The 10,682-nt window shown below is 60.8% G+C and overlaps 1 protein-coding gene across 2 annotated transcripts; it reads right to left on the reverse strand.

Moving 5' to 3' along the window:
• Positions 1-305: 305 nt before the first annotated feature.
• On the reverse strand, positions 306-8,620 carry NYAP1 (neuronal tyrosine phosphorylated phosphoinositide-3-kinase adaptor 1). 2 transcript variants are annotated; one of them, XM_069486119.1, is made up of 7 exons: positions 8,547-8,620; positions 7,131-7,282; positions 5,342-5,697; positions 3,422-4,936; positions 2,357-2,572; positions 1,998-2,107; positions 306-1,458 (listed from the first exon to the last, which is right to left on the reverse strand). In XM_069486119.1, exons 2-7 carry the CDS (start codon positions 7,196-7,198, stop codon positions 1,201-1,203), a joined length of 2,523 nt encoding a protein of 840 aa, XP_069342220.1. In that variant the 5' UTR covers positions 7,199-7,282; positions 8,547-8,620; the 3' UTR covers positions 306-1,200. The 2 variants fall into 2 exon arrangements, with proteins under 2 accessions (XP_069342220.1, XP_069342219.1); XM_069486118.1 differs by lacking the exon at positions 8,547-8,620 and having other exon boundaries at positions 935-1,458; positions 2,357-2,575; positions 7,131-7,198.
• Positions 8,621-10,682: the final 2,062 nt, after the last annotated feature.

The raw sequence follows: 10,682 nt of genomic DNA on the forward strand, positions 1-10,682 counted from the left end.
TGACTTAGGTGTTTCATCTCCCTGAGTAGACTACAAGGTGCTTGAGGGCAAGCTTCATGGCTGACTATTCCTTCTGCATCAGTGCATTGCCAAGAACACAGTAAGTGCTCCATAAATGCTTACTGATTCACTGCATGGTGGCATTCCCAAAGACTTACCTCAAACTCTACCTCTCCCTGCTACTGGCCACAGCTATTTACCCCTCCCCACACAACCTTCAACTCCCACCAACCAAGGGCAAGATGGAAGAAGAAAAAAAAAAATGTGAGAAAGGCGGAACACACTGAAATATAAGAAGCCAGCTCTAGGATCATTAGTCTTTTAATATATTATTCTGAAAAGAAAGGAATTAAAAAAAAGTTCCTGACATCTCTTCTGTTTTGCTTTTGTTTTTAATTTAAATAAATACCCTGCCCACCCCCCACCCGCTAAAATTTCCCTCCTTCCCCCTGATCCCGCCCATCCCTGGCGCTAGACCCTCACCCCAGAACTAAGTAAGATGCCTGTTTCAGAGCAGGCCACGCTGACTACCAAATTCTGGCAAATAGTAAATACTGGAAATGGTCTCCGGCCCTCTGCTCACCTGGGCCCCTCCCTTCTCTCAGTCCACTCCTCGTGCCCACCCCTCCCTGGCTGTGGGGTGGCGTGGGTGGCGGGCCGTTAGGCATTGGCGTTGGGGAGAGTGCAAACTTGGCCTTGATTCTTCACTCCCTGCTCAGGAGTGGGTCAGAAGGGCCCAGAATTGCCCTCCAGACTAAAATAAATAACAAAATAAATACCCCTCCCCAACGACTCCCGACTCTACAAAAGAGCTCCTCTACCTCACTCTATAGGCCCTCTCTTTCATTCGACCCACCCCCCCATCCTTCCTCCCGAGCCCTTCCTTCCACCCCCCCATGCTGACCTCTGCCCTCTCAGGAGGAGAGGGCTACCACACTCAATGGGGAGAACAGCCGCAGGGTCTCACCCCGACTTCAAGCAAACCCTTCCTCCTCCCCCAAATCTCTCGGTGCTGCTGTTGGCACCCCAATCCCGATGGGCCTGGCAGCCTCCCGATCTCCGGGGCTGGGGTGGAGGGCAGGGGTTCTCCCTGGCTCTCTCTCACCTGATCCTTCAGTGTCTCTCAAGGCAAATCTCCCGGGAGAGCCGGGCTCGCCCGCCCCGCTCCCCAGCCCAGGTGCCCCGGCCTCCCCGCCCTCCTCAGATGGCAGTGTCCCAGAGGACGGTGTGCTGCCGGCGGCAGGGCGGGGTGCCGGACTTGCGGGGCTCGGGCCCCCGCCGCCAGCTGGGGAGGATGGGCATGCTCTCCTGCTTGCAGAGGCCTCGGTCGGGGCGGTGGCGCGCTTTGATCTCCTTGCACACGCAGCGCTTGCGCTCGATCACCTCCAGCAGCTTGCCGTCGCGCTCGCGGGCCGGCTGGGGCGGCAGGGGCAGCGGCAGCGGCAGCGCGGGGTGGGTCTGTGCCACCGACGAGGGGAGAAAGGAAAAGGGGGGGGGGACGTCGAGGACCTCAGAGTGACCTGGCCCAGTTCCCGCTCCTGAGAGCAACGCTTTCCCCCCAAAACAAGTCCTCTCTTGCCCCCCTGTCCTCTCTGTCTGGCTGAAATCCAACCCCTGCCTGTCTTTGTCCAGCCGGGCGCCCTGGTGCCGCGCTGAGCCTCTGTCACCCTGAGGAAGGGGTGCCTTTTAAAAATTGTCTTCTTAGATGGCTACAATTTTTAATTGGTCCACCCGGAGGGAGTCCTTTCTCTAAATGGCACAAAGGCGCACTGTCGGCTGGCGGCGGCCTCAACTGATCTCCAAGCCAGGCCCTGCCGCGTGGCCCTTCTCAAGCAGCCCCTTCCTGGATCCTCCCTGACCCCTCCACTCTCAACCCCGGGTCCCCATTAGTCTCTGCCAACTTGGCTGACTCAGGCCCCAGCCCACTGACCCCTTTCCACACCCAGGCCTTCTCCTCTACCTGCTCCTTCGCAATTAAAAGAAAAACCAAGCCTCACCTGGCTGGGGGCATCCCTGGGCTGGGTGCAGGGCCGGGGGGTGTGGAGCGCGGCCTGCCGGACTCCCGAGGTGGAGGCCGAGCGCCCCAGGCGGTAGCCTCCCGTGAAGTCTGAGGCGGAAGGAGGAGGAGTGAGTAGGGCAGGGGCCTCCGGTGCCCCCTCCCCCAGTTCCCAGAGAAGAGCCCCCGTCCAGGCTGCCCCTGCCTCATGGGAGGAGGAAGGGGGAATGGAGATGTGGTGCAAAGGCTTAGGGCCCTGGACGTGGAGGCCAACAAGTGAGCAGGTTAGGCGAGGCAGACCCTGGGAGATTCTCCCCAGCCAGCCCCATCTGTGTACAGGTGTGTGCAGGCAGGTGTCACCTCCATTGCGGTGGCAGGCAGGGAAGGTCTGGCAGGGTATAGGCAGCGCCGTGCGGCTCCCTCCACGGTCTCCTCCATGGTGGATCCTGGCCAGCAGGCCCTCTGCCCCCTGGCTCCTCACTGGGATCCCTGATGTCATAGGGCCCCTGTCCTCACGCTCCACCTTGCCTGGACCCTCAGCACTGCCATTCCAGGCCCGGGCGCCATCCTCGACCTCTGCTGGGATGACACAGAGAACTGAGTGCCTGCTCGTGGGAGGGGTCCTTCTGTCCCCCCCAGCCACACACAGTGCAGCATGGGTGGACCAGGAAACCGGCCCGAGTCACAGCAGGAATGGGACTACCTCACACTCCCCCAGCACACACACGTACAGGAGGGACTCCAGTCCCGCCACCTTCCTTTCCACACATTGGTATCATCCCCTGGGGCTGAGAATCATATACATTTGTTGCTTCCAAACCCTTTTGCCTAGTCAGCGGGTCTTCCTCTACCCCAGCTTTAGCTTCCAAGCTCCTCCAGCTCCAGACAGGGCCAGAATGACTGCCCTCCTGCCAGCAAGACCAGTAGGGGGAGAATCCCAAATCCTGAGCTCGGAAGGGGGCTGCTGGGGGGAAGGGCTGCATGTGAACTAAGCTCATCTCTGAGAGTAGGCCTGGCAGAGCATTGTGTTGCCAGGCAACGGTAGGGGCCTCCCTCTTCTCTCCCTCCCGTCAGGATGGGTTGCCATGGTAACAGCTGGGAGGCAGCTGTGTTTAGCTCCTAGTGTGCGCACACTCACAAACACACACCCCTGCAGCCCAGGGAAGGAGGGGCAGGGAGCAGACCAGGTCAGGGCCACATTCGACCCCCTCCCTATGCCAGACCTTCCTGCCCCTCCGGTACACACTTGGGGACCCCAGCCCTTCAGCCTGCTGCCCACACCCATCCCTCCTGTCTCCCACGAAATTTCCTAGACCTGGACTTCCCAGACCAAGGCTGTGACTTCCAAATAACCCCTCCAACACCACCCCCAAACCATCATGAGCATCCCCAGCCACCTCCCCCCATTCCCCACCCCTCACTCACTGTCCAGGTCCTTTGCCTTCCTCCCTCCATACAGGACTTTCCTCTGCAGAGCCCAGCCTGCCCCAAATGTCGTGGCGCCCATCTCCTCTTCCTCCTCTGGTGTCCCTGCACTGGCGATGACGTGGGCGCAAGAGATGCTGGCAAAGGCACCCCCATCGGTCCCTTGCTCCTGTAGCTGGATCTTGACCATGGGGGATGGGGCCCCCACTCCACAGCCCTTATTCAGCACCCCCCCAGCCTTGAGGCTCTCGTAGGCAGGGGGTCTCTTGAGCCCAGCTGCTGCTGCTGGGTAGGTCCAGAGGGGGGCAAGGGGGCCTGCAGTTGGGTCCGGAAGGCTGTGAGGGGAGGCCAGGCAGCCGCGGTGGTGGAGGACCCCAGCTGCTGCGCCCATGGCCCCGCTGTGGGGGCTGGACTTCCCTGGCACAGGGGGCCTCGAGCTGGTGCACAGCATCCCGTGGAGGACTGAGATCTCCTTCTCCGTCTTTGGCTCCCCAGCACCCAGGGGTGGACCAGCTGGCAGGACGGAGTGCGTGGTCACCTTGACTGCCGAGTACACCATGGTGTAAGACACGGCCTTGTCCTTGGGGGGGCCGGGGAGCAAGGCGGCCGGGGCAGGGGGGGCTGCCGGCGCCCCCGCCGCCTTGGGGCAGATCATGCTGTGGGAGTTGGGGAGCTCCCGCTCCCCCCGGGGCTGGCCAGAGCCCTGGGGTGGCAACGGTGTGGAGTGGCTCCGGGCCCGGCCCGATGGTCCCAGCAGCAGCAGGTTGGCAGCAGGAGGCGGAGGCAGTGGGGGAGGCGTCTCCCGCTCCCGTGCAGGCACTTGGGGAGCTGGGGTGGAGCTCACTGGCTCCTTGGAGTGGCAGAGGACCGGTAGCCTTGAGACCCCATCGCCAGGGGTTCGAGAAGCAGATTTGGCTTGGGGGAAGGCCAGGAGTGGAGGACGGTGCTGCAGGAGATTGGGGAAGGGTGGGGGGATTTCACAAGGGGTGGTCTTGGTGGGCGTCCCGTCCCTCCTGCTTGGGAGGGCTGAAGCTGGACGACGGTGGGTGTGGGGCTGAAGGGCGTGAGGCTGGTGAGGCGGGGAGGTTGCCATCAAGGGAGGTGGCCCATTGGCCCGGCCTTCCCCTGCCTCTTCGGGCAGCGGGTACTTCATCTCCTCATATATGGCCTCCCCCTCTTCGGAGTCCGAGTCAGTGCCAGCTGGAGGGGTCGGGCCCCCTCCCCCGAGAGGGGGCCCAGTCAGGCCCCCTCCACTTCCTCCTCCCCCCCTGAAGACGTCCCCCACCATCTCAATGTACACGGGCTCTTCCTCCTGGGCACCCACATCTGGGTCCCCAGTTACTCGGGACCCCCTACTGAGGCGCTGCAGGGGCAGGTTCCCCCCTCGAGGAGAGGGGGCTGGGGGGCAGGACTCATCGAAGGAGACAGAGAGCTGGGTGTTGGGGCTTCGCCTGGGCTTCTGCGGAGGAACCTTCCGGCTGGACTCCCGGCCCTCTGGGGTTGGCTTCTGTGAGCCTGGGCAGCATGGGAAAGAGAAAATAAACCGGGTTTTTAATGGGGAGAGGAGGGGGGAACCCTTCTAACCTCCTGACCCATCTGCAAGGACATATCAGCCTCTTCATTTTCCCACACCCCTCAACCTATAGCCCTAGGTTGAGTCCTTTTCTACCAGTCAGCCCTCCCTCATGTCCCTTCAAGGCCACCACCACTTTCCCAGGAATGAACTTTCCAGGGAGTGTCCCCTGCCCTTGAATGGTTCCTCTCAGGCCCATCCAAAAGGACCTCCCCATTCCTTTTGAGAATGGAACCTTCCACTTCCTAGGTTCTTCCCTGAATGAACCTCCCTGCAGGCCTCCCCTGGCCTGGAATAGATCCTCCCAGCTCCCAGCTCCCCCTGGGGAGGGATGGGGGGTGTCTCACCTGCTTTTTTGCTAGGGGGTGTCTCTGCCCCCGACCCCACCATGCTGAGCTTGGTGCTGGGGTGTCTCCGGGGCTTAGCGGGAGGTCTTCGGGTGCTGCTGTCCTCTGTGAGACCCCCACTGCCCACCCCAGGGCCACCTCCCACACTGTCCATGCTGCCCACTGAGTGGCAGGAGAGGGAGCGTGGGGCCATGGCGCTGCGGCAGGGGTGGGGGGTGTGCTCCTGGGAGGCGGGCATTGTCATGAAGCCCATCCTGAGGGAGCGGCGCAGCGAGGCGATGTCCCGCACTCGGACCCCGGGCCCCGGGCCAGCCCCGGGCCCTGCCGGGCCTGTGGGGGCCACCTCCTTACTGGAGCTGGGGAGAGAAGACCATGATGGAACAGAGGACGGGCCTCAGACCTGGGCCTCCCCCTCCCCAACCCCAAGAGGTGTTGGCAACCCAGTGGCTTCCTAGGGAGGAGGAAGGGAGCCTGGGGTGGGGACGGGGGTGCCTGAAGGCCCAAGGCACAAATGTAGGGACTTGAGGCTGAATCTCAGGCTTAAAAAAAGGCAGTCAGGGGCAGGGATGGGAGAAGAGGGTGTCCCTGGGGCTGGCGGATCCCAGCCTGGGCACGTCTAGCACAAGGCATCTGTGTGGATGGCCTCGTACTATAGGGAGAAAGATGCAAACCCAGGCAACACAACCCTGCCTGACAGACGGACAGCTAACCTGCCACCACAGCTCTGGGGCTGCTTCTCACTCTCACGCTGGCCCACACCTGGCCTCTGGCCTCCCCTCCAGTCCAGCTACTGCAGCCCACGCACCCACGGCGCCTCCCCTCCCATGGGTGGCCAGAGCAGCCCCCCTCCCCGATCCTTTTTCCTCCCTTCCTCCCTCTCCCTTGGTGCTGCCCTCTCTCTGTCACCCTCCTCAGCTCACCCCCATTCCCTTTCACTGTTCCTGAGCCTCTGTGTGAGGGGAGGGGGGCGGCTGGCAGGGAAGAGGGGGAAGCTGCTGGGGGTGGGCTCTCATTAAGGCCCTGTCTACTAACCCTTCATTAGGGAGAGATCGCTGCAGTGATCGCTCTGATTAATCTAATTAACAACACGAATTAAACTCCACAGTTGCGAGGAAGGAGCAGGGAGCAGGGAGGTGGCTCTGAGTCAGGCTCTAAGAGGCTGTGCAGTCAATGGGGGTGAAGGGGAGAAGGGGGCAAGATGGGAGCGGTCAGGCCCCAGGTCCCTGGGAGGGCCAGGAGAGAGGCAACCAGGGATGGGGCTGTGGGAGCGGGTCCCCAGCCTTGGCTTTTCTGTGGGGCCCAGCCTTCATATCCTCCCACCACACACACAGCCCTGTCACTTGGCCACTCACCTCCCCCAGCAGAGAAGACTGGGAGAGGGCCAAATGGATGTTCTCTGATGCCCCTGAAATGACCCCATCCCTGGACCCTGGGAGGGAGGCGGGGCCTGCCCCTTCCAAGGTCAGGTGACAGGAGAGCCAGCAGCCAGCCCCAAATTTGCAGAGAGGAGAAGACCATAGGACAGAGGTGAGTCAGGAAGGAGTGACTTGGGCCTTGGGGATAGGGAAGAGCCAACAGGGTGCTCCTGATCTGGAAGCCCCCAGGAGGCCAGGAGCAGGGTGGGACAGCAGGTGTGCCATCCCAGCCACCCTGTACTGAGCACAGACTCTGAGGTCAGAGATCTCACCGGCAACAAGGATGCTGAGCCCCAGGAGGCGCTGTGGCCCAGCCAGGGGGCAGCAGAGGTGGGATGCAAAGTGGGGCAGTCTGGGGGCACAGCCTTACTCACCTCCGCTTGGCCTCCTCTTCCTTGTGCTGCCTCCACTCCAGCTTGGTTTTTCGGTACAGGAGGTTCATGTCGTGGGGCAGGAGGTGGGGGCTGGGGGGCCCTGCTCAGCGCCACCAGGCCCGGGGGGCGGCCCTCCCTGGGTCCCGGATCCACTTGGTGGGGAATGGGTAGGAAGGTGAAAAAGAAAGATGTGGGATGGGTGGGGGCCAGGAATGAATGAAAGAGAGAAAAAGGAGCAGAGACGTGACTCGGGTCCTCAGAGAAGAAAACACAGAGAGACACAGAAAACCCAACACAGCCTCGAGAACCCACAGACAGACAGACATAGACCTGCATGTGTACACACAACCCCAGACCCTGACAAAGGTGTTCAGAGCCACAAATACACACTCTGGAGAGATCAGGTTGACACAGATTCCTTCTTGTGTAAATACATCCTGATCCACCACACAGACAGGCCCCACAAACGGATAGCAACCCCTCAGCCACACAAACACATATTCAGACACACAAACCATGGAGCCACAGACCCCTATCTACAGACAGAGGACCAGACGCATAGATTGGCATAGGTAAACAGAAACCTAGGAATAGGCAGGCACACACAGACATAAACACCCACAGACACACCCACAGACACACACAGACCTCCAGACACACACAAATCTGCTACACGGAACCGGACACACCTACAGACAAGGAGTTATGCCCGGGGCCTACTTGCGTACATTGCACCCCACTGGGGAAGGGGAGATGGTCGGACTCTCCACCTCTTTGGGCCCTGAGGCTTTGGGGGGGCGTCATGAGAGCAGGGTGGGGATGCTGAAGGAAGGATGGGGGCTGTCTGAGTGGGGCATCTGAAACACCACCCATCCATCCATCTCCACTCCCTGTGGCCTCTTTCCAGTGCCTCCCTGGGCCTGGGCCTCCGTCCACCCGGATTCCTGCTCCCTGGCCCCTCAGCAGTGGTCTCTGCCTCCCTCCCTCGCTGATGGCCCAAATCACCTTCTTCCTCCTCCAGGATTTGGGAGGCCCCCGGCTTTCCTCTTCCAGTCCCCGCCCCTCAATCCCACCCGGGGGTCTCCAGTCTGGCCCCATAGCTACCTTCTGAGCTGCGGCCTCCATACCTGCTCTGGGTTCCCTTCCCCCAAACACACACTCTCCTTTTCGCCTTCGGCCTCACTTCTCCTCCCAGGCGCCCCTCCTCACTGCCGTCCTCCCCCTTCTCCTGTGTGTTCAAACCTGGCCTGCTTCATCCCCCCTCTCCATCCAAGGGCCCCAGGTTCCCGGGCACCCTCCCCTTCCCCTTGTCCTGCTACCCTGGGTTTCTCCGCCTCTCGCTCCGCCAATCCTCCCTGCCCCTTGTCCCCCGCCACCTCCCCGAACCAAGCCTCCCCAATTTCTACATCACCGTACCTGGCTTGCCGGGCGCCGGCCCCCCCATGCCGGGCTCCGCCCGGAGCAGGAGGAGGGAGGAGGAGAGACAGAGAGAGACCGGGGGGGAGCGGAGCTGGGCCTTGCCGCAGAGACAGCCCCGCCTCCGGGTCCGCCCCCAGACCCGCCCCCGGCCCCAAACCCACCCTTCCACACCCTCCAAGGACGGAGCGGGAGCGGCGGTGCAGCGGTGCGCCGCCGGGCCGGGGCGGGGGACACGGGGGCCGCGGAGCCCGCGGGGGGAGATCCGGAGGAAGGTTGTAGGGCACCGGGGGCCCGGCGCCAGCCCGCTCCGGCCTTGGGGCGTCCGTTCCTCGCCGCCCCTCGCCCCCTGCCCGGCCGGGCGGTGCTGGGCTGGGTCTCCTAGGCCCCGGCGGAGCGGCGCGCAGCGGCGCCCCCCAGCGGCAGCCTGGGGCCCCACCCGTGCACCCTGTGCGCCCGGCGCTCCCCAGGTCCGCACCCGGCGTCGGGCCGGGGCCGAGGCTGCGGCTGCGGGGCCAAGGGTGCAGTGAGGCGCTGAGGCCGGCAGGGGGGGCCGTTTTCCGGGCGTAGAGGCTCCTAGAGTCGGGAGACGGACGATCGGCGTTTCTCCCCGGCAGGGGGCGTGCTCCCTTGGCCGCGCCCCCTCTTCCCCGCCGCCCCATAGGTGCTGGGAGGGCACCCCTGTTGGCTCGGCCGCCTCCCCCTGCAGCCTCCCGGGCTCCCGGACCTTGTTCCACCGTCTGGGCTCAAAGTCTTCCTCCCGTCCGCCCCCGCGGTCCAAGTCATCCCTCCCATAACCTTTGACTCCGCTGGCGCCACCCGCCAGGACCTGGGCTTACCATGCTCGGCCTCTGACGGGGACCACTGCAACCATCGCCTTGTTGTGGTCGCTGGCCGCTGAGGGACGTGACCTGGTACCCCTGCCCATCACTTTTCTCATCATCTCCCTGAGAAATTGCCCCCTCCGAAGTCCCTTTGGCCCACAGCTCTGTGTGTGTGTGGGGGGGGGGTGCATCAGCTTTAGAAAGACCTGCGTTCTACTCTTAACTGGCCAAAAAATGGGTCCCCAAAAGATGCACATCCTAATCTTTGGAACCTGTGAGTGTTACTTTATATGGCAAAGTCTTTGCAGATGTGCTGTGTGGGTTCAGACAACTCACAAAACCTCTCTGAAAGATGCTTCATCCCATCTGTGGGATGGTAAAATACTACTAAAGTGCCTTGTAAGTCCTAATGGGCCCTGCACATTAAAGGCTATTACATAGGCAGAAATAAAGAGATTAAAAAAAAGAAGAAAAAAGAAATTAAGGCTATTATGTATGCTCCCAGGAGAGGTAAAACATTAAAACACATAAAAGCCATTTCACTTTTACACCTTAGTGTGAATTAATTTATATGTATTCGTTCAACAAACATATCCTTGCAGAGACCAATACTGTTCTAGGGACTTCAGTCACAGATACTGAGTGCCTGAGGCAGAGACGGGAGGGTCCAAAGATAAGGTGTGAATAGTTTGTAGCAAGTCAGCTAGAAGGAAGGAGGGTCTGGGGGCAGAGCAGCCAGAGCTGCATTCTGAATATTGTCAGAAGAGAGAAGGTTCTGCAGGGGAAGGACGGTGGGGGTCTGGAGGGGAAGGGGGCGTGTGGGAGAGGCTGCTTCCTGGACCTCACTACTTGGGAGGCAGCCATTGTTACTATGGCCAACAGGAGATGCATTTTAAAAAAGAAACAAAGAATAAATATATAGAGGGGGTAGGGGTTATATTGTGGGGTTGTTTTTTGTGCCAAACCCTAAAGAGTGGTTAGAAATGTCCATGAGCTTAAGCTAAGGGAGGAGGAATGTGGGAGAGAGCACTAGAACAGGAGTCAAACAGCCCAGTTATAGTCCGGGTGTCATCAAATACTAGCTCCAAGGCTATGGGCACATGACTGAATGTTTCTGAGCTTCAGTTTCCTTAGCTGGCGCTCAAAACTTACCTCATCTCTCTTCCCAGGGCTGTTTTGCAATCCAATGAGATAATATGAGGAATTTTTAATATACTGGAGAGCAGTTCCATATGACCAAAACTAATTAGAATCCATATCCTTTTGAACCTGAGAGTGAGGGCAGATGTGGCCTTTAGATACTGTTTTTGCT

This window comes from Eulemur rufifrons, chromosome 14 (genome assembly GCF_041146395.1).
Source record: "Eulemur rufifrons isolate Redbay chromosome 14, OSU_ERuf_1, whole genome shotgun sequence".
NCBI lineage: Eukaryota > Metazoa > Chordata > Mammalia > Primates > Lemuridae > Eulemur > Eulemur rufifrons.

Excerpts from the sequence above, each read along its gene's own strand:
- NYAP1 (XM_069486118.1), bottom strand. The coding sequence starts at position 7,198 with ATGAACCTCCTGTACCGAAAAACCAAGCTGGAGTGGAGGCAGCACAAG. Across the intron at positions 4,937-5,341 it reads ACCCCCTAGCAAAAAAGCAG|GCTCACAGAAGCCAACCCCA; the intron begins GTGAGACACCCC and ends CATGCTGCCCAG. Across the intron at positions 1,459-1,997 it reads CCAGGGATGCCCCCAGCCAG|ACCCACCCCGCGCTGCCGCT; the intron begins GTGAGGCTTGGT and ends TCGGTGGCACAG.